Genomic DNA, 22,321 nt, shown 5'->3' on the forward strand with positions numbered 1-22,321 from the left:
TGTGTGTGCATATGTGTGTGTGTGTGTGTGTAAATGGTCTTACACATTGCTCTAGTCTTGATGACCCCTCAAAGCACTTTACTGTACTGTTACAACACTTTTATTTTCACACAACAATTCCATGTGTGTGTGCGTGTGCATGGAGGAATTCTGGTATTGTGACTAATTGTAATATTGTTTTTAAAATGTGGGTGTTTGCAGTGGTGATGTGATGGGATTGTTTTTAACTGTTTGGAAAGCAGATGAAAATGGACTGAGCGTGACTGTGGGCTGGATTCGTCATTTATGCCTGGGATGCTGTTGTTTATGTATGACCAGGGGTGAATCACTAATGTGTTTACTCCCAGTTTAGTTTGTGCAAGCTGACCCTTGCAGCAGAGTTTCTGTGGGTGGATGTAAATATTAGTTTGTATAATTATGATTATACAATGTGAACGGCAGATTTTCCCCTGATTTGATTGCTCCACATGGATGAGGAGTGGGAGGCTGCAAGTCTTCTGGTAAAAATGATAGATGCTGATGCTCCACACTGAGGTGAGGGGATGTCTGTGGGCAGATGCACCTGGATACATTGGTATTTGGGTAATATTGTGTGTGTAGGTGTATATTTAATGCTTGAATCAACAGTTTGGTTGTAGTCTTCTGAGTGTTCAGATGTTCCTTCAACTACATTGAAAGGAAAGGGTTTGTTTCTTACTTTGCTCACATTTCAGCATATCTCCTCAATAAGCAACATACCAACTCCTAACTAACTGTAAACTATGGCCTCATGTAGAAAGTTATCCAGGGCTTCAGCACTGAAAGATATTTCTCTGCCTATTTTAAGACTCCTGCTATTCAAAGTACTTAAACAAAGCTCTGCCAAGTCTTATCTGGAACAGCAAACCTCCCTCCCTTAAAAAAATCTGTCTTGGATTCTTGATCCACTAGCTTTGAAGGCTATAAATGGTACATTATGTCCTGGATAGCTGGGCAGAAAGAGCTGAAATAAATCAACTTTTAGGAAGATTAAAATGTATTTATCATGCTTTAGTCGAGATTCTGCAGTTCAGCTCATTCGAGGACATCAGCGTTTCATTGATGCTCCTGCTTTTCTCATTTAGACTGAGGAAATAAAAGTAACTACTTGCTGTGATTGTGAAAGTTTGGCAGCTCGTTACCTTGGAGAAGTAAGCGGAAAGATGTCTACTGTTTTCACAAAGAAGGATATGGTCGTGATGGCACCGATACGTTTGTGCATTTGAAAGATAGCAGCGCATCAACAACAAGCTTCAATATGAGTCCCCTCCAGCATTCATAGGTTTTTTATCTCAAACGTTAAACCTGTGTCACCATCTCCTGTGGCTTGGAAAAACAAAGAATACAAGTTTAAAAGTGATAATAGCAGAATGGTAGTTTGGATGATGTCATGAATGTTTTGTTCAGCAATACTGAGAGGACTCTCTAAGATTAAAAGGGATTTTGGTTTGTCACCTTAAATATCTGATCTTGATTGATCAAATACTAATTTTAGCCACACCCAGCAGTGTTATACTTTTGTTGTGATTACAGAAGTGCTCAAACTGTTAATCCTGAAGTGACTCATAGATCAGAGGCCTGTTTGGTCAAGTAGAGCTGTTTATAACTCCACTGTCTTTACAGAGGCTAAAACAAAGCCATTCTATTGAAAAACAACTGCTCTTTATTCTTCATACTCACATTTTTTATTGTTAATACATCTTTATACATAATATTAAAACTGTCATCAGTGAAAATATTTCGAGTTGTCACTGATCATTATGTTCAACTGGGTTGTGTGGTGTTCATGTTTTGCAGGCAACATATCGTCCTTTCCTGCGACAGGTCCTGGAGGAAGTGTTCCACCCTGACAGACTCGAATGTCCTGACATCGAACACATGTCCGGAGGTCTCACAGACCTGCTCAAGACCGGCTTCAGTATGTTCATGAAGGTCAGAAACCACTCAGACACACCCACACAAACTTGTTTCCCTAATCATTGACATAGTTCTCTGGCCCATTACCCCAACTCTAAACATCACAACTAAATACTTAACTCTAACTGAAACCCATTTGTTACCCTAAAACTAAGTCATAGGCCCTGTCCCAATTCAACCCTTAGATCTACCAATTGGCCCTACCCCTTCTTTTGGGCGTGGCCTTGAAGGGATAGTTTTGTACCATTTCTTTATGTGATGTAGGGGTAGTGGCCAGCTAGCCCTTCAAACACCCCTTCAACCGTAGTGAATTCAGGGCCCCCTAAAAAAATTAAGGGGTGGACGAAAATTCCTGAATGCTGTACAAACAGATAAGGAAAATAAACATGATGACCGCAATGGGTAAAATGCTCATAAGTGTAAATATGACATCATTCAAAATAATCATGTTAAAATGTTTAAATCCAGCGGAATATCTTATTTTAATCCAATAGCAAAGCATAACAAAGGAATATCGCTATTCACACTGTGAAAACAAGCATGTCAATAGTCTGAGTGAGAGCAAATTTCCCTGCTCTTATAATAACATTGTCACTATTGGGCAGAAGTTTCTATGGACAGGATGTTACATTGAAATAATGGATGTAAACACGCTGACTGACTGTATATTGATCAATTGATCAATTGACCAGCTGCAGTTGTCAGATGTGTCACTATTATAATGTTGGTTAATAATGGTTGTTGATATAATAACATTAGTTGATATTGTTTGTCACTGTAGAAACGTTGGCTGCTGATGATGTAGAGAATGGTGTCCCAATTCCTAGGGGAAGATTTTCTTACCCTCTCCCTTGTGGTTTTATTTCGAGGGGGACACTCCGAGCAAGAGGAGAGGAATTGGGACAGGGCCTTAACCTTCAAAAAGCAGTCTCTGCTCATGGGCATCTCAACGAAGTCCTCTTGGGTCAGTCTATTCAGTCTGAGGTTCCTGCACGGAATATAAACAAGCCCACAAAGATTTGTTTGTATTTGGGTCACCTCTTCTTAAACCCTTTGCCACTACCCACTACGGAAAATGAAGTACCTCCTTCCATTGGGAGAACTTGACCTAATTTAGCCTGATGTGCTGGGTGAGCTTCTCCTGTCTGCAAATAGCAAGTGTTTACTCTCATCAGCCAATGACACATTCACATCTCTCTGCATGGAGTTACCAGCAGAGGTGGCAAAAGTACTCACATTCTTTACTTAAGGTAAAAGAAGAAGTACTGATTCATCTCCTTTACTCAAGTAAAAGTGAGAAAGTACAGGCTCTGAGAAGTACTTAAGTACATAAGTAAAAACTCATTTTTAACTTCAATGATACACGATGCCTCTTTTGATAACTTGGCAAAATGTAACAAAGTTTCTGTAGGTCAACCTGAGGAAGGATCATTACCTGTACAGCAGCTCGACCTCAGTTGACCCCCCCCCCCCCCGACAGCAAACGCCGCCAGGGCTTGCGCGTCTCCCGTGGCAGGGGGCGAGCGAGTGAGCGAGAGGTGCTCCATGCGTAAAAGCGTATAAACAAGTAACGACCCAGTTTTGAGAATGTAAGGAGTAGAAAGTACAGATATTTGTGTTTGAATGTAGGGAGTAAAAGTAAAAAGTCATGTTCACCTTCAGAGGACGAAACAAGACAAAAGGTGTTTTCACCTGCAAAGACAACAGTTCTTCAGCTCAACATATATTATAACTAAACAAGAGAAACAATTCTCAAGACACTTTGCAATCAAACTCCCCCACTGGCACTTCTGTTGTGTCTCTGTTTGTTTGCTCGCTGGTTGGTAATTTGTTTGAATATAACACCTCTGTACTAAGTATGCCTTTAATGTCCAAAGAATCATAGCATCAGTTTAGTATCATTTTCTTTTGATTGTGAATGAGAATGAAATTTGACTGTTGAGGGTCTTTGACATTACTTATGTGGTTCCTATGGGATGTTGCAGTGAGAAAATAATGCTGTGTTTATCAATAGGCCACATTTCAGTGGGTGAAGAACAACTATGTGCAGTGCTTTTTGGGTCATCTTAATATGACATTGCCAACTTTGGTGAATGGAGTGGGAAAAAAAAGTTGCTAGCTGCTGAATTGACAGAGCATTAGTTAATCTGAAACTGTGAAGCTGCAGTCAGTCTGAAGTTTGAAACTAGGTGTTTGGTCAGAATGTTGAAAAGGGGAGAATCAACCCTCACAAGAAAAAACTGATCAAAGTCAAAGGAATAAGCAACTTTTTAGCGCTGGTCTTCAAAACCCTTAATCAAACGTATTGGTTATTGAAAATTAAAAACATGTAAACATCAAACCAGGTGACAGCTTTCAAGAATCCCATTTATTTATGGTGCAAAATATTAACCTCAGATGTGTCGAGCACAATAAATAGTCCTGGAACAAAAGTTTAAAAGGTACAGAAACACTGGAAGAGAAAGTGTTAAGTGATCAGACAATGGTCAATACCAGTATTTGCATAACAAAAACCACCATACATCCTCTTTGATCCATTTGAAGTTTCATCTTTTCAAATGATGCAGTTGGTTTTGCCGAAAATTGAGAAACTGACAGTTTAATTTTCACATCTTTTGTTGTTGATAGCCTGCTTTTTTAAATGATCAGTTTATTTGACTTTCAATCATTTGTTTCTCTAAAGTTGTAAATGTACCTGGAGAAAACGAAAGGTCAGAATTTTTGGTTTGCACTGAAGGTTTTCAGCTACAGACATGTACTTTTAGACCTGTGGGTAATGTATATCCACCACAAAGCAGATCGCTGTCCACAGTCCGATTATCCCACATATGGGCCTGCTTAAACTGATGATTACCCTGGGGGGAGGAATTAGAGCGGTTGTGTAACCGTGGCCTGGTTTTACACACATTAAGAAACTTGGCCCAGGAAACACCAACTCAGACAAACCTATAAACCTAAAGTTGGAGTGTTCTATAGAAGCACAGTGCCCACCCTTTATTCAATAAAACACCCTAATAAAACGTCTATATTTAACCACAGGACCTATGCATACTCCAGGGTTTATATCGCTAAACAGACTGGACCCGAGTCTGAATTATGACCCACTGAAAGCTTGTGCACTGTGGCTTAAAATACCATCTTGTGTCTGCTGTGCTATGTTAAGTCTTTGTTTAGACAGAGTCCTTGCTGTACAGGAGAACTGGCTCCTACTCCTTCAAATGTCAATTCAGCCTCACTACCTCTGTCTAACTAACACCAGCAAATAAATGCTTATGTCCCAGGATATCTCACATTTATGGAGAACAATTACTTACTTACAGTTTGCTTTTTGATTATTAGTGCTCTTGATACTTTCTTATGAGGGAGTGTTTTTCATATACATATACGTCTCAGGAATCACTATTGGGTCTATAGCTTTGGAACTTACTTCAAGAGTAATGATGCAATGTTTGACAATGATTGGAATGACCAACTTCAGGAAATCAGGAGACCATTACAGACCATTACATTGAGACCATGTGTGAACAACACCAACAATAAATTGTTGAAAAACTGTTGCAAATGTATAAAAGTCTAAAAAAGCTGGGATGTATCCAGAAGTGTGCAGCGGTTCCAACTGGCGGTGGCTTAAGGTCCAGAAGTGGACCATGATTATGCTCTGAGTGGATCACAAGCATGTGGGCGAGTTAATATGAATTATTTTAGTATCTAGTGAGATTCTAGAATAATGTCTTCTTCGTTCTTCCTATAAGTAGCAGTGCTACGACATATAGATTTACAGAGCTAGTAGCTTGTTGGTGCAGGTTCTGTTGTAATTTGACCCTTATCTTGAATGTCCATTGACAGGTGTGGTCTTGAAAGAGTCTGTCCTTCATAACCATTGATCTGTTAAAAAATGTAGACCAGTAACATTATATAGGAAGTATTGTGATGCTAAAGTTAGCTATTGTCTAATCATAGCTAACATGTTGTTTTACCCTGAGACATGGTCCAATGTCTCTCCAGATTTTAACTGTCCATTGTCTTTTCATCGATAAGGGAGCAGTGAGATGATATAGATTGTCAGTATCCCAATGTTTCTTGCAACAAGGGTCACAGCAGAGGAAAATGGCTGCAATACTGCCAATCTGAACCAGTGGCCTCTCACGGTGTTGCAGGTCTGAAAAGTTTTTTAAAACAGTCGACGGGACACATCAAACAATCGGACTGAAACTTTTTCGACTTAAACTCTCAAAAATTCAAACCAGTGGCTGTTTCCATATTCACACCTTATAATGAAGATTCTAACTAAATTAACAACTGGGTGAATGCAGCTTTAAGAAGATGCACTTAATTTTTATTGAATAAAATAAAAAGATAATAAGAAGCAGCGTATGTTCCGTGGTCTAATGTCTTCAGATGGGAACCACTGATGTGTGAGTAGTGGGAAGTGAAGTGTGAGTATCTGGTCTAAAACATGGTATTTCAGTTGGTGATATTTATATAACTCCATGAATAATGTTGTCCCCTCCTCACTCACACCTCCTCACCACACACATCCATAAGCCCCTCCCTCCCAGTGTAACCCATGGCAGTGCACATGGTTAGCCTCAGGCGGCTGCAATGTGTCTATGGGCGCAGCCAACAGGCACGTGGTGGCTCTACGAGCACATGTCTGCGATGCCGTGTGATGTCTAGTGTCAGCAAATCTGTCTGATAAAACAAAAAATTTAACACGAGCAAATACACCAGAAAGCATTTATTTACACTTTATTTTTAAATCAACAAACACATGTTGAATACACTTGACACGCTTCATCCCTGCCTGCTGGTGCTTCACGTGTACAGCTACTGTCAGTTCAGGTCCGCCCCCCTGCTGCTCTAATTGCTAGGTTTGCATTCACATGTTGCAGCTCGATAAATAAAACACAAAGTCATTCTTCTCCTGCAGTCAGTCTCATTCAGACTCTACCCTGCTGTTAGGTCATCTTTAAGTGACAGTAAATGGTTTTACATTTCTGAGTGTGTGTGTGAACAGGTGATGTGGGACATATGTTCGTGTCTGCATGTGTTGTATGGGTGGGGGGGTGTCTACCTCCCCGTCCACGTGTCAGCCATCATGACACCAGCATGAGAAGACATCATCCGCTGTGAAGCTGTGACCTGTGTCCTTATGGAGTCCTCTCTCCTTAGTATCATCACAATATCGCAGGTGTCCTGCTGAGTGGTGACTCAGCAACAAGACACCGAGAACCACAGAAAGCAACAAAGAGAGGAAATGATAAAACTGTTCACTGGACAAGGTCACTGACTTGTCTATAATGGTGGACAGCATCAACACCTAAGGACCTAAAAAAAACAATAACTCATCGCAATGTCCTGTCTTATCTCCAGGTGAGTCGTCCGCATCCCAGCGACAACCCCGTGCTCCTCCTCTTTGTGGTAGGAGGCGTCACACCCTCAGAGCTGCGGCTCATCAAAGAGATTGTCACCACACACAAACCAGGGACGCAGGTGAGTAGATAAGACTCAGTTGTCTTTTACCACCAGGTGACTAAAACTCGTACCACACTGCTTACCTCACTTGTGCATGACGTAAGTTTTAGTGTCTATGCTATTCCGGAATAAGTGAAAATTATTTTTTTTAGCTATTATATGTTATTAAAAAAAGAAAGTGGAGTCTACAAGTATACTATGTAGATACAGAAAAACAAGACTCATGTGTTGAATTGAACCGATTTATGTCTTTAGCCAAAACATAAATAGAGAAAGGTTTACAAACTGTCCACCTTCAGACAGATGTCTCATTGAACCTGACAAACAATGAGCAGACATGAACGCTGCCCTACATACACTGATCAGGCTTCTGTCAAATCGGGTGAGAGCATCTGATTCTCGTGTTGATTACATGCATGAGATGTTGTGTCTGCCTGCTCGCTGTTTAAGTGTCGATTACGTATGCAGTCCACAGTGGCATAGAAAACATGCAGATGTATGCGTTTCCTCTGGGTGAGAGGAGAGCGAGGAGGGCAAACATGGAGATCAGGCGGGGTAATGTGGCTTTGTCTTAATAAAAGGCTTTGAGAAAGAGGCCAGAGGCAATGAAAGGCCTCGCAAGGATCAAAACCTCCCATCTGTAATCAGGGAAACTGAATACAGACCAGCCTATATACAGTAATAGGCTACTAGCCCACACACACACTAGGATACACACTCTTACCTTACCACATACAGTGCATGCACAACATACTGTGGACCATACACTCATGAAGTTCTGATTCATCTTCCACTGAAGTTCCTCTGAAAACAAGCTGCTAAGTTTTGCTCTTGCACTTGGACGAACTTCTTCAGAAACAGAATCCGTGTGCCACTACAAACAGGGCCGTTGCCAAATTTAGGTGCTGACCCAGAGTTAAAGCAACACTGCTGCAGAAGAACAGAGCTTCTCTGTTATACAGCATGAGAGAGCTGTAGTTCTAACTCAAACTAGAAGGCTATACCAGACTGTGTGTGCCGGCTAACAACCTCCAGTCTTCTAAATCTGCCACTTATAGAAACAAAATGTATGTTTGTTTTTTTAAATCGCCATCTGAATTTTTAGCATTATTTACATCATAGGATACATACAAAAATGTTGTCAGGGTTGTTTCCTTTAAAGAAAGTGCATTAGCTCATTAAAAAATGTGTAGATCCACACAAAGTGTCAAACCCTTCATCCTGCAGACTTCACAGGAGAATACATTAGTTTGCTTCAATGCGCAGCTCATACTGTTACAGTGTGTGGACAGTTACAGCCTTTATGTATTTCCATCAGAGCAGCTATTCACTAATCATACTTTGTATATAATCCAATAATCAAGGTTGTAATTAAAGCTGTAAAATCATGACCATGTTATATAGGATGACCTGTGCTTGTCATTCATGCTTGTGTATTATGAGACATTAAATAAGTAGTGAAATCTTGTGGACAGTGATGTATTTTGAGATTTTTTAATCCGAGGCTTTTTCAGGAAAATAATTTATAAATTATTAACTGATTCATGTGTGAATAAATCCATAATGAACATTTACACTTGTGTTTGAATGACAAAAAGTCAGATTGTGGTTCTGTTACCACCGACAAAAACATACGCTTTGAGATGACACCTAATAAAAATAAAGTGCAGCAAAAATTCTCACTGTTAAGTTCACAGATTTTGTAAACTTCAAGTTAAAGACTGTGGCTTATTATAACCATCATGAGTCTATCTGCTCTGCTCCAGGTGCTGGTCCTGTCCACCAGATTGCTGAGGCCGACCGATATCCCTGAGCTGCTCTTCGCAACCCAAAGACTGGCGCCTGACATCGGTGTCTAAAGGGCAGAAGAACTCGTGCACCACAGAAAAAAAGCTGTAAAAATGGAAATGAAGGGATTGATTAGCAAGTGCAACATTCCTAACCTGTGTGTGAGTTGGTTCAAATATTCTGAAAGAGAGTTGTAAATTAATGATATAGATATTAGATGTATCTCTCTCGAAAACATTAAAGAAATTCAACATAAATGTGACGACCTTCGTCTTTCTCTGTGGTATATTTCAGATACTGCTTTCACCAAATAATAATATTAAAAATAAATCTTCTTATACTTTTTTTCAACACACACACAAACGTGGCATACACACTGCCTGACTTGTTGGCTGTGCATTAGAATCAGGCCACGTGTGTGAACTCATTACAATGAAGGTGTGAAGAGAGCGAGGCTGCTGTGCTGGTGAGAATACACACTCTCTGTTAGCGCTCTCACCTCGCCACATCTAATGGTGGCTAACCGAATAATTAACAAGTCGTTTCATAGTGCCTGTGTGAATTTTGTGTAAGCAGGAGGAGCACAGTTCCCCACTGAATCCTGTGTACTGGCCTGCTCTGGCCTGACTAACCCGTCAGGAACAGGATATTTAAGATTCACTAATTAGATTTTGAATTGTAAATAAACCGATCTCTAATGTACACAAACTCAGGTTATTATTGAGAAGAGTCCTCGTGTTCTGGGAGGTTGTGATTCTCAGTAGAGTCCCTAATAAAACAAGGTCGTCCCTGAGTAAACATACATGAAATCTTCCTGTGCTGCTCCGGATATTTCTTCAGTTTCTTTTTTCTGACTGATTTTCTGGGGTGAAGGACATCACCCCAGAAACATTTTTTGGCTTTTGACAGATCTGAAAATCGTGAGCTGCACAGATGTGTTTCTGTCTTTTTTCAACCCCCTTCTTTTGGTTTGTTTGTGAGCAAGATTACACAAAAACAGCTGAGCAGATTTCTACAGAACTTGGTGGAAGGATCTGGAATGCGGTCAGGAAAGAGCCCCTCAAATATTGGTGTGGATCCAGGAATTTTGTATCACTTCCTTTAACATCGCAAGATATGATGTGAGTGTGACATTTGGTGCAGATGGGTAGAATTCAATACTGTTGGGCCTTGGTGGAGGAATGTGCTCTCCTGACTACAATACACAATCTCTTCTATTTGCGTCATCTCTGTATCGTACTCTTATGAAGCCAAGGCCATGGACACATGCACCATACAGAAAGATGAGTGTCTGTTGCAAAGTGATGAGTGAAAACCCAGAGACAGAGTCAAATTCATCATCATTTTATTGTGAACACACAGTGAATTAGTAACAAATAAATAAAAACAGGCCCTTTGGACTTTTTCTTTTTTTATAAAGTGCATTAGTGATAACGTCACACGCTACATGCTGTATTGGTTGCCCAGATACAACCCCCCACACACACACGAACACACACCCAGCTGCACCGAGCTGTGGCTGGAGCAGCTGGTGTATCATTGTACCATCATGTGGCAGAGCTGTGCAGCGGCAGCAGTCTGAACGGGCACCACAGCTAAAAATAAGCAGCAGAGTCCTTGAGAGCTGCTGTTTCCAGGGGAGCTTCATCTACAGTTTGTGACTGAACACTGCTGCTCGTCTCCTCTGCTCCTGAAAGGACGATGAGCCTCCTCCCTGCTTCTCCTCTCACATGTAGTCTATAAGGACAGACTCCTGCTCTTTACCGAGGTCATTAACCTCTGAAGATTCATCTGCCTCCCACCACACAGAGGTTACCACTGTTCACCTCACTCCTGCCTTCTTCAGCCAGGCTGGAACAGGACTTCAGTGAAGAAGCACAGATCTTTCTTTCTTCCTGTGGTCGCTCTGAACCACTTCCAACTAGTCCTCACACCGAGGTGACGGTCCTGACCTTTGCAGACAACGCTTGCTTGAATCGCCTCTTCAGGTCTTGCATGTTGGGAGATTTTGGCCTGGGGATAAGGGGCGAGCGCCTCTTCTCCGTGGTGGCACCGACAGAGTTGTTTGAGGAGCTGGAGGCGGGCGGCGGCTGCTTGGCTAGCTGGCCGCACAGCCTGTGGAAGGCGCCGTGCACCTGGCTGTAGTCCTCACTAGCAGACACTTCGTAGAAAGAGCAGCCTAGAGTTCCAGCCAGCAGGGGGCCTTGCTGGGAGTCTACACGCCTCAGGTGCACCAGGTCCGCCTTATTGGCCAGCAGGATCACGGGGGGCACGTTGGCGCCGCCGGTGCGAGTCACCAGCTGGTGCAACTGTTGGATTTGGTCGAAGCTGCGGCGGTCTGTCACAGAGTACACCAGCACCACAGCATCGGCCCACTGGATGGAGCAGCTCACATGGTCAGGTAGACTGACTCCATTATCTGTCATCTGGAAACAAAGAGAGAGAGAGAGATTAATACACAACCAAGCACACACTCCGATTTAGATCTTACATTTTCAGAACTAAGACCAAACGTTCCCTGACTTTGTGGAAGTGATTTTCTGAAACGACTGGAATGTTAAGTGAGGCAGACAGGATGGTTAGAGTTACTGCTGCTGAACAGAGAGGTGTGGGTGAGGGCTGTGTGTGGATCAGTATCATTCACTCTGGCCTCAGAAGGAAATAATAACACACACACACACATCTTCAGTGTTGGACTGACGCCCGGTCAGAAGAGGCTTGGATGCTCTCAACGGTCAGACAGTGATTTTAGATTATGATCTTTGTGTTGGATTATTCACAGATTGTCTCGTGTGAAACTCTCACTCTTCTGATACCTGACAGTCAGGTCATAAAAAAACAAACTGTGTAACATCTGTCTGAGAGGAAGAAGAAGAGGAAGAAGAGCAAAGATCTCACCTCTGCACCAGGAGTGTCCTGAACCTGGATGGTCACCTGCTCTCCGTCCACCTGGACTTCTCTGGAGTACAGATTACCTGCACACACAAGGAAACATTAGACCTTCGGTCTCAGGATATTAAAGAGTCGGTGTAACATCAGGTTTCACGTCTCTCAGTCACTCACCAGCGTTTCTCTCGTAGTCTCCAATGAATCGTCTGGTGAGGAATCTCACAACAAGCGCTGAAACAGAGCAAAGCCACCACATTAGAACAAATGATGAGGATCAATGCGTCACTTTAGAATTTCAGCGTAATAGAGATGTTTGTCATATATTCGCGTCTCACCTGTTTTGCCCACCCCGCTGCCTCCTACCACAGCTATCTTCATCACCCTGTTGTGCGCCGGGTATTCAGGAGCCGCACACTCCGCGATGGTCGTCATGTTCTGGATCAGACGCATTTTTGTTTTCCGTCCAAAAGAGAAAGAATCAAAGAGGAAACGAAACACGAGTCTGCAGATGTTCAGAGAGAGCTTCAGTAATCCACAGTGAGTCCAGCTGCGCGCACACACTGACGGGCTGGGAACAGACGCAGGTCACAGACGCTGGATTCTGCTGCTCTCAGCCGCACGCGAGCTTTATAAGGCTGGATCGGTGCTCTCATCTGATTGGCTGCGGAGGAGCAATCCCCCCTCCCAATCCCTCCCCCCCGCGCGTGCCTCCTCCCCGTGCGCTCCCGCCCACACGTGGACAGATGTCTATGTGTTAAACACGAGCTCAGAGACGATCCTGCAGCAGGTGAGACCTCAGGGTGAGGGCCCCGCCCATCACACACTCATCTACAGGGGAGGAGGAGGAGGAGCAGGAGGAGGAGGAGGAGGAGCAGGAGGAGGAGCAGGAGGAGGAGAGAGGCATCTGATGCTTTACAATCAGCACTAGAACTGATATACAATAATATCATACAAAGATATGCAGAGACCCACAACATGAATCTATTCAAACAAATCCGGAGGGACACCTCTGCCTCCTGCTCAGCAGTACACTTTGAGTCCACACAGAATGAATAAGATCCATATTTCATTTTGTCTCAGACTCAAATGACTGTTGAGTCATGTTGACATAAACTTATTTTCTCCTTTATTTGTCTTTCCTTCATTTATTCTTTATGGTTTGTTCATCATTTATTGCTGAAGAGCGTATGATGAGTAAAGAAATCAAAGAGTTGCAAGCTACAAACTCCAGACGTTTCTGAGCCTAAGTTTCAGTCGGCCCATTGGGCTGTCAGTTATTGTAAAAAGTCAATATTGAATATATTCAAATGAAAAGAGGGTCTCAAACTGGCAGTTTTAATTAAGAGGATAAAATTGATATTCACGGTGAACTGAGAAAAAAATGTAAAGACCTCAGATGTTGCCTGGAGTAAAAGGTTGGGCCCCAGTGTGTACAGATCAATCAAATCTGTACAGCCCATATTCATAAATCACAATTTCATTCAAAATATCAAGTGACAAAGTTAATACAACTTTAAATCATTCTTAATATTTTGTGACGCATTGTGTAAGCTTTCAGACATGTCACACACTTTCATCACTCCTTGGCTCAAGCTGAAAACTATCCTGGATCTACCCCTGATCCAGATCCACACAACAACTGAACTGGTTTGTCCCTGACCAGGCAGCACATCCTTCCACCAAGTGACGTGGTGATCTGCTCAGTTGTTTTTCTACAATCTTGTTTACAAAATAACAGCCAGGTGTTAAACCGTACCCTCTTAGGTGGAGGCAATAAAACCTATTATTATGATGTTATTATGATGTTAATGTGTGGACTGGGATGTGGCTGATCCCATTCTGGTGTTGTGTTGAAGCTGGTGACCTGTTCAGACATGCCCCCCATACATGTGCATCCTCCACACAGGGGGTGCTGTTTTACAAATGCACACACACACACACACACATACCTGACAGGAGCTCATTCATGGTGTGGATGATATGAGATCTACCAGCCCTGAACATCCAGTACAGCAGTTCTCCATGAACGGCTGCAGCATAAGAAAACATTAATTTACCTTTCACATGGTGAATCATTTCAGTGACTGTGTTTTAACCTGCACCATCTCTTTGTCCCACTTTCTTTCACCTCCTCCACGGTCTCGTCCCCCCGCACGCCTCCCTCTCCCCCATCTTTCATTTGCGCTCATGTGCTCTGAGGTATGTTGGCAGCCGCTGCTTCTGTGATTATGCTCTGGTATGTATTTTTGATAAGAGCGCTGATGACAGGTGGCTGCGCTGAAATATGAAATTAGTGGCCAAGACTCATGAGCAGACTCGGTTGCTATAGGTGTATACACACACACGGCTGCCCCTCTAACCACATCACAGCCAACGTGGTAAACGCCACCCTCAGCAGTGTTACCATGGTGCAGCCTGCTGTCTTGCAAATACTGAGCAAATACTGCACATGATACCATAATCACAGCACATATTTGATGTTGTTTTGAATGTTTTCTCCGTGGTTGAGTTTATTTTTGTGAGTGAAGCTGAAGCTCCTGGCTTTTTAAATCTGTGCCTGCAACGTGTTTTATATCACAGCTACATTTTAATTTGAAAACACATTAACTCTGCTACAGAAACACCTGCTGTCTGCACCACTCCAGAATTTTAGCCCTAAAATCCTGGAAATGCATTTTTTTGGTCTGGACGGGCAGAAACTGAGATGTTTTTTGGAAATTATGACATCGACACTCAACCACTTGCTGATTGGATCTTTCCTGTCATGACTTAACCTTCACTGAGTCGTCACGTCATGTGCATTTTCAGGCATGTTAGTGTGGACGGGGATCAAAACTGATACAGAGCCATAACAGAGATGGTTTTGATCTTAAAACACTGTTTTCAAATGAAAATGTAGTAGTGTGGATGTAGCCTAATAAACGTCACTGTCTGATTACAGTTGGGCCTTTTGTGTGGATGTGCCCTGAGGCAGGACTGCAGGCAAATTAGAATGCCTTTGACAAGTGGAGCTAAAACAGAGCAGAACAAGGCCTGACTGGGGATCAGAGTGTCATTCACACGGAGGTGACAATAGATGGTTACGGAGGGTAAAAACGGGGGGTTAATCCTCTATAGCTGGGGAGTGGACAATTGTCAGGGAGGGTTCAGGGGTTTTCACTGCAAACAGAAGAATGTCGAGGTAATTTGGGGGCTGGCAGAGGGAGGGAGGGGTCGAGGGGCAGGTGAAATCTGTTCTCAGAAGGATGTCCTTGTTGACACGGAGGTGAGGGCTGATTTTCCGAGGTGGCCGCACCTTTTACACTGCAGCTGAGAGGAGGCACACACGGCCAGCGCTCGCCCCCGGGCCCTTTCCCACAAAGAAAGGTCATTTGGGATATCAGAGAGAAACTGGGCCAATTTAGAGGATTTCAGCCCATGTGTTTATCAGTATCATGATAGATGCTTATCATTCTCATTGCCTTTTATCATTGTTTGTAAAGGTGTTTATTAGGAGCAAATTACTTTACACTGGCTTCTGTGCTGAGATTGTTATCACCTCATGTTTACTTCAAAGCTGTGGGAATGCAACTCAATAAAAACTTTATTAAATGTTTCAAATTCCAAAAGCACCTTCAATGTTTTAATTGCTTGCATTTCCTTGTTTTTATTCATATGCGAATAAATAATTATCTAAAGTAAAACCTTGCTGTTTTTACTGCAGATGCACAGAAACCAAACTGTGAAGAGCAGGTCCATTCACACGTCATTTCATCGCTCTCTCCTTCTTATTTGTTTTTATCAACAAGAACATTTACATTTCCAGTGACCAATGGAAATTGTATTGACCTGCCGGCACAAGCCCGCACAAAGGAAGAGGGTTAGTGTTTCTTATTGAAATGTGAGACCCTCTGACATGTTGGAGCATTTGCATACTTCTGAATGTCAACAGCACTAGGGGGCTGGCACTGGTGTATTTTTCTTTTCTGTATGACAATAGCCTCAACCACCACCACACCTCCTCTTCCCTCTAAGAATGCCAGCTCTGAGCTTTTACATTCATTTTTTTACTTCTTCACAAACATGATGGGAAACGTCTCAATCTTCTGTTTACGTTCCACAGCTCATCTCTGCTGTGACATTGCTAATTGCTTTCCACTTTCATTTCTGACGTGCACAAGCCAGTCGTCAACATGTATATGTGTGCCAACATGTATATGGCACACGGATGACACAGGCGGTGGGGGGGGGGGTTTCGCCTGGCGTGCATGTGACCGCAGACTTGTGTTTGAGGTAAGACTTTAAACATGAGGGATTATCCTGTTTACAGTGAGAAGTTGTTTTTTCTGCTCACATGCAAAACCTGTGAGTAAAGGAAAAACTCGACTTAAACCTAGTTGTTGTTTTTAACGATCCAAAGTGAAGGAGGAGCTGGAAGTTATGATGTGAGAGGAGATAGAGGTCATTTACATAAGCTTCAGCTTTGTGTCTATATAATATAAAACTATTCATTTTAACACTCTTTATTGTTAATTTATTACTTTTACTTTGACAAGCTGCACTTACCACTGTGTGTATATGTCTATGATATGTACTGATAAAAATGAAGTTTCCAATGGATAAATAAAGTCATTGAATTTGTGTGCTACCTATTTTTAATATTTTTAATAATTTTAACTCAGTAATGCGTATTTAACAGAGTATTTCTATTGTCTCTTAACTGTTTTTATGTGCACACGATTCCCCAGAGACCAAAATTTCATTCCACCATTTCACATAAATAAACTTGAATTGTTTTCATGGAGGAAATGTTGAATTTCGCAAAAAACACTCAGGCAGCTTTCTGAATGAGCCTTATTATTAATACCTATCATACATTTAAAAGAATACTTTTAAAATAACTTTCTCATTTATGTATTTATAGTTAGTACTGCCTCTCTTGGTCCACAGTGTGCTTTTGAAATGTTATTAACATCCGTACCTGTGTCTTCTGCACCTCGTCTTTGTGTGCACAGTGAACAAAGGGGTCAGCCCTGAATCACCTCCAGCAGTTCATCCACTAGTCACCAATGACATAAGCTTGATAATAAAGAACAGAAAGTTATTCATTTCTAATGAAACATGATGCTCATATCATTTGTGGAATTTGTAAGAGAGGTCAATAAATGGATCTCCATGGCAACAAACACACAAACATGTATTTATTATGTAATTTCTACATGGACAAAAACGTAGTGATCCTGGTCGTTATTGGAAGAAATCACAGAGTCAGATGAGGACACTGCTCTGGGCTTGTGCAGTGGTCCACATTCAAGGATTTGGGCCACTGTCACTAATTTTCCCAAGAGCCCTGTCTCTCCATCCTGCGCCTGTTTTTACTGCTCAGCTTGAACAGAGCTGACGGCAGAGCCAGGTTCAGTCTCAGGCCTCCGTGGTGCTTTAATACAAACAGACAGCTGCCTCGCTGGCTGATTCTGGGACAGAGCTCAAGCTCTTGATTTGTGGATGAGCTGCCAAGATGAAGATGTTGCCAAGCCCTTGCTTCACCTCCTCATAATGAAATCAACAAAAATGTACGTGTGGTAGAACTGGGTGTGCTGTGTAATGAGAGTGTGAGGTGTATGGACAAGAACTTTTTGTTCTCTGTGCACAACAAAGAGGAAAAGCAGAGGTGTTATTTGGATGTGATGCTTTAACTCTGCCACCTCTGATGTGACTGTTACCGCAGCTCTTCTCTGGCCTCTTCACGGTCCCCAGCAGGACACCGTGCCTCGCTCAGCTCATCAGCTCATAAGTAACAACAGCCCAGTGATGAGCAAGATGGTGCCGGGCATGTGCAGCCAGATCCAGGTCGACTATGTGAAAATAAACAAAGGAAAGAGAAGAACAAGATGTGAAAATAAGCTGCCACATATTTGATTTCACGATATCTGATTATGTTTCAGTTTGTTCACCCATGTCACATAACTATAATCATTATCCTGCAGTTATTATCATTATCCTACATCAATACACTGATTTGTTATTTTTAGAGGTTGCCCGTGTGTCTGTCGTCTGTCTGTCTATCACACGTCTTCGAGTCTGTATAAAGTTTGGTGCACAGACTGACAAACAGGCTCAGCTCTGTCACTGCCTCTCCCAGGAAGAATAAACCTGCACACAGGTGAATTAGACACCTGGGACCACAAATCTGAGGTTGTGAATACACGGCCCTGTTTACATCTGTGTTGCACGAGGACGCTCCATCAACACGCTGCAGACAGACGGACAAGAGACACACATTTAAGCAGAAAAAACAACAACACGGGTGCAGATGGACGACCTGTGATTTGGTGTGAAGTCAGGTGAGAAACAGGCAGTTCAGTTAACCAACAAAAGAAGATTTTCATCAGTCAGACACCCTGTTGGGAAATGTTAATAACTGCTTGCTCTGTCAGTATTTGGTCTTGTGTCCTGGTCAGAAAGTGTTTCTGTGAGAAGTGCTTCTTCAGAGGGCTCAGACTTTATTAATCCATTTACTGAATGACTTGGCTTCTCTTGTGTTGTGGGTTGACCGCTGTGAGTCACAGTGGTCGTTTGGGAGAAGCGGGGAGGAAGGTGCACATGTGCGTCTACACTTTGATCCAGAGTTTCACACAGTCACTGGTGCTCTTCTAACCCACATGACCTATAATGTTTGTATCACACAATGTTCTTCTTAGCAACCTTTTAAAACTGGAACTCTCCTCCAAGCTGTTTGAGTGTGTGCTCATGCTGACTTGGAAACACCGGACTGTCGCATAGAGATCCTCCAACATGTTTCATTGTGAAGATCACAGTCATCACAAAGTGCCTCACATTCATTCATATGCACATGCACTCCCACACACTCCCATGCTAAACATATGCGTAATTGTGCATCTATACGCTCACAGACATCGCACAAAGCAAGAATCCTGAGTGTGTGTGTCTGTGTGTGTGTGTGTGTGTGTGTGTGTGTGTGTGTGTCTGTGTGTGTGTGTGTGTGTGTGTCTGTGTGTGTGTGTGTGTGTCTGTGTGTGTCTGTTTGTGATTCAGAGGCAGACAAAGACAAATCTCCTCTGAGCATCTCAAGGTCACCTCTCTGTGGAGCATTTCCGAGGGTCCGTTACAGGAAGAGAGTGTGAGTAATAAAGTGTTGGGTGTTTTAATCAGTGCAACTATAGTTTGAAGCAGAAGATTAAATTGCAGATTTCAAAGATGAAACACAACTGAAGACCCCCACGCAACCTCCCCTCTCTCTCTCTCCCTCCCTCCCTCTGACATTACTGCTGCAGAGAGGAGCTGTGGTGTGTAGCTGGGCCATTATGACACCACAGAGCATGAGCAGGACAGACAAACAGGCCAAACTGCTCGGGGCAATAATGGAGGATATGTGTCTGTGTTCTTGAAAGGAACACACTGTACTTTTTGCAAAAGAATAATTGGCACCAAGTACGATGAAGAAAGAAATAAAAGAGACGTGCGTCAGAGATGCTGAAGGAAGGACCACAACTGCATCATGTGCCCTCAGTCGCTCTTAATGAAGAGATGTGACTCTTCAAGCCCGCTCACTGCAGAGGAAAACAGAAGCGTGGTGGTTGGGTATGATGACAATACTTTTACTCATAACAAACTAATAAACCTGAGCATTCACACATTCAAATAATATGTGGTAGGGCTTGAAGGACGTTGCACACATTCAAATTTAAGAGGAGCTTTTCTCGGTGGCAGATTCTCCTCCGGTTTGACGCAGGAGAGAAAAGTCAAGGTGTGCATGTTCTCACTTTTTGTCGATAAGATAATCACAATATTTTTCTGTGCTTATGCGTCAGAGAGGAGCTCAGCGTCTTTCAGAAGAAGGGAATACTTCTACGCAAATGTTGCATTCAAAATCATGAAGTGAATAAGAGCATTTAGTAACTATTTATGTCCTGCAGATCGCAGCGGAGAAGGTGATGTCCCCCACTGGTGTAGTCCAGGGTATACGGGGGTATACGGGGGTATACGGCGTATACCCGCCTATTTTTCAATAAGCATTGTGTATACCCACTTCTAAATCCCCCCTGATGCGCACCATTCAGTAGTATCCGCGAGCCAAATTACCCATTTTGTAAACCTGTTATGCTAAAATAGTGTTTCTTTCAATTTTATGACAGTGCACTTTTGAGTTATCTGATTGGTTTTGATGTGTGGAAGAGAATGATTTGCAGTTTTTTTTATCTAAGGTGAAATATGAACAAGGATGCATTCTCGAATTCAGATCTGAAGTATTTTATTTAAATAAATGTTCAAAAAATAACTGAAACACCATGTTTGCCTCATCTATATTTTACATTCATGCAGGCTGCCTGTGTGACCAGTAATACCTACAAACTGCTCCTGATCAAGTCGTGTTAATTTTATAATAGTGGCACACTCTGGCCCACGCTATCTGTTGCAAATCAGCTGTTCAAAGAGACAGTTTACAAAAGAAACTTCTGACTTTCCAAGTGAGAGAATAGGTGTTAATAGTTCACTCAAAATGCATAGTTGTCTCTCACTAGTCTGTGGGCCAGTATTGGTTTAGTAATTTCATAATCCTTCCTCCCTGAGATCAAGCAGCAGAAATTATGTGACAATGAGCAAATACTACTGATGGATTGTTGGGTAAACTAAATAGAGGAGTCTAACATGTCACTGTCTCTAAAACAGGGCATTTTTCTGGGTTGCGTTAAAAAAGGGCAAACATTGAGAGGATACCCACTTCTCCAGGGACCACTACACCACTGATGTCCCCCAAAGCCTTTTGCACCACCCAGTGTGGGTAGGACTATAAAGTCTATCATTTCTTAACTCATCCTAATGCACTAAGTGAATTACTTTATAATTTATTAGTTTAGCTTCTTTGTAGTGTGAAAGTTCTGTTTGGTATTTCTGTATTTACTTGACAGACTGGTATAAGTTGAATTAATGAATTGTTCTATTAGCTGTTGATTTTACCTGTAAACTATAGTCTGACTGTTTGATTAGTTTCAATTGCTTCAAAGCATCTCTCCATATGTAGCGCAAAATGTTTTAATGAGGTCATGAAAACATCTCCAGGTTAATGATGACCTGAACACAGTCTCCTCATCAGTTCACACTGTGTTGTTGTCTGTCACTGGTTTTTATCTCTGTCATGCAGCAGAGGTTTCAGTCACATGTTTATTAGTCTGTTTGCACAGCACTTAGTTTTTCTTTTTTCAATACACTTGCCCTCTCTCCTCAGTCAAGCATCAAAACTAGTGATGTGATTGTTTACATTTCATTTAAAATTTCCAGAATTTCCATTTAGGTTTATTAGTGTGAACATTTCAAATGTAATTGTTTCAATCCATAATATGAAATAAGTAATAGAATTACAGTTTACAAGAATTTAACCAATGTTGCTGTAACAAAATCAGAATCTCTGCATGTCTCCATTCAGTCTTATATTTCCTTTTGCCCTGAAGACACAGTTATACAACAAAACTTGTTTCAGGGTCTTTGACACTGTTACATCAAGATCTCAAACATAGCTCTGCTCTGTGTAGAGACACACATTCACATCTTATGTGAAGCACACTGAATTGAATTGCTGTTGAAATGTGCTATAGAAATAAACTTTGCCTCCAGACTCCCTTGCACCTGGAGGAGTGGATTGATGTGGGTCACAGGAGCGGAGAGCGGGTCAGGCTCCACTGCAGCTCACTCAGCTCACCGTCCACATCCAGTAATAACAGATCTATTGTTAGTGGCCGTGATCAGGAGAAGATGTTTCTGAGCATCCAGAGGGCAGGAAGGGCAGCACAGGAATCTGGAGCTGTGGAGACGAGGGGACTGTGCGGGGGATACATGTGTGTACAGTATGTATTTGTGCCATACTGACCCCAAACTCCATACACCGTATAAGAACTATATGAATAAACACAGTTCAAACCATCTTAGTAAATCGTGGTATGAGACACATGGCATGAGAATATAAATTTGAATTTCTGTAAAAGTCCCTTGAAAATGTTTAAAGTCCATTCTGCTCAAACGTCAGACGTGAAGTAAACTTAAATGAAAATAGGAGAGCGTCATGGTACATCTTTGCCTTGTTTTTGTCTGCAGCACCTCGGCGAACCTGGCCACAGGTACCACAAACAACAACATTTTAGTTCCAGGAAATGTACAATTTACTGCACAATTCTTGAAGGTAAAACTTCTTGTTTTAAACAATGACAATAAAGAGCTATTCTATTCTATTTAATAATGT

General features: G+C 42.1%; 2 protein-coding genes across 2 annotated transcripts in view; one reads left to right on the forward strand and one right to left on the reverse strand.

Annotated features, from left to right (window-relative positions):
* Positions 1–9,455, forward strand: part of scfd2 (sec1 family domain containing 2) — an 87,987-nt gene extending 78,532 nt beyond the window's left edge. Inside the window, exons 7-9 of the mRNA XM_020081466.2 lie at positions 1,816–1,950; positions 7,309–7,428; positions 9,177–9,455. Coding sequence (XP_019937025.2) covers positions 1,816–1,950; positions 7,309–7,428; positions 9,177–9,269 — 348 coding nt within the window. The 3' untranslated portion in view covers positions 9,270–9,455. The remainder of the gene's footprint in view (positions 1–1,815; positions 1,951–7,308; positions 7,429–9,176) is intronic.
* A 1,071-nt stretch (positions 9,456–10,526) lies between these two features.
* On the reverse strand, positions 10,527–12,706 carry rasl11b (RAS-like, family 11, member B). The gene is made up of 4 exons (XM_020080539.2): positions 12,423–12,706; positions 12,262–12,318; positions 12,097–12,173; positions 10,527–11,624 (listed from the first exon to the last, which is right to left on the reverse strand). The coding sequence occupies exons 1-4, from the start codon at positions 12,535–12,537 to the stop codon at positions 11,127–11,129; spliced, it is 747 nt and encodes a 248-aa protein (XP_019936098.2). The 5' UTR covers positions 12,538–12,706; the 3' UTR covers positions 10,527–11,126.
* Positions 12,707–22,321: the final 9,615 nt, after the last annotated feature.

The sequence above is a fragment of the Paralichthys olivaceus genome, chromosome 3 (assembly GCF_024713975.1).
Source record: "Paralichthys olivaceus isolate ysfri-2021 chromosome 3, ASM2471397v2, whole genome shotgun sequence".
Lineage (NCBI taxonomy): Eukaryota > Metazoa > Chordata > Actinopteri > Pleuronectiformes > Paralichthyidae > Paralichthys > Paralichthys olivaceus.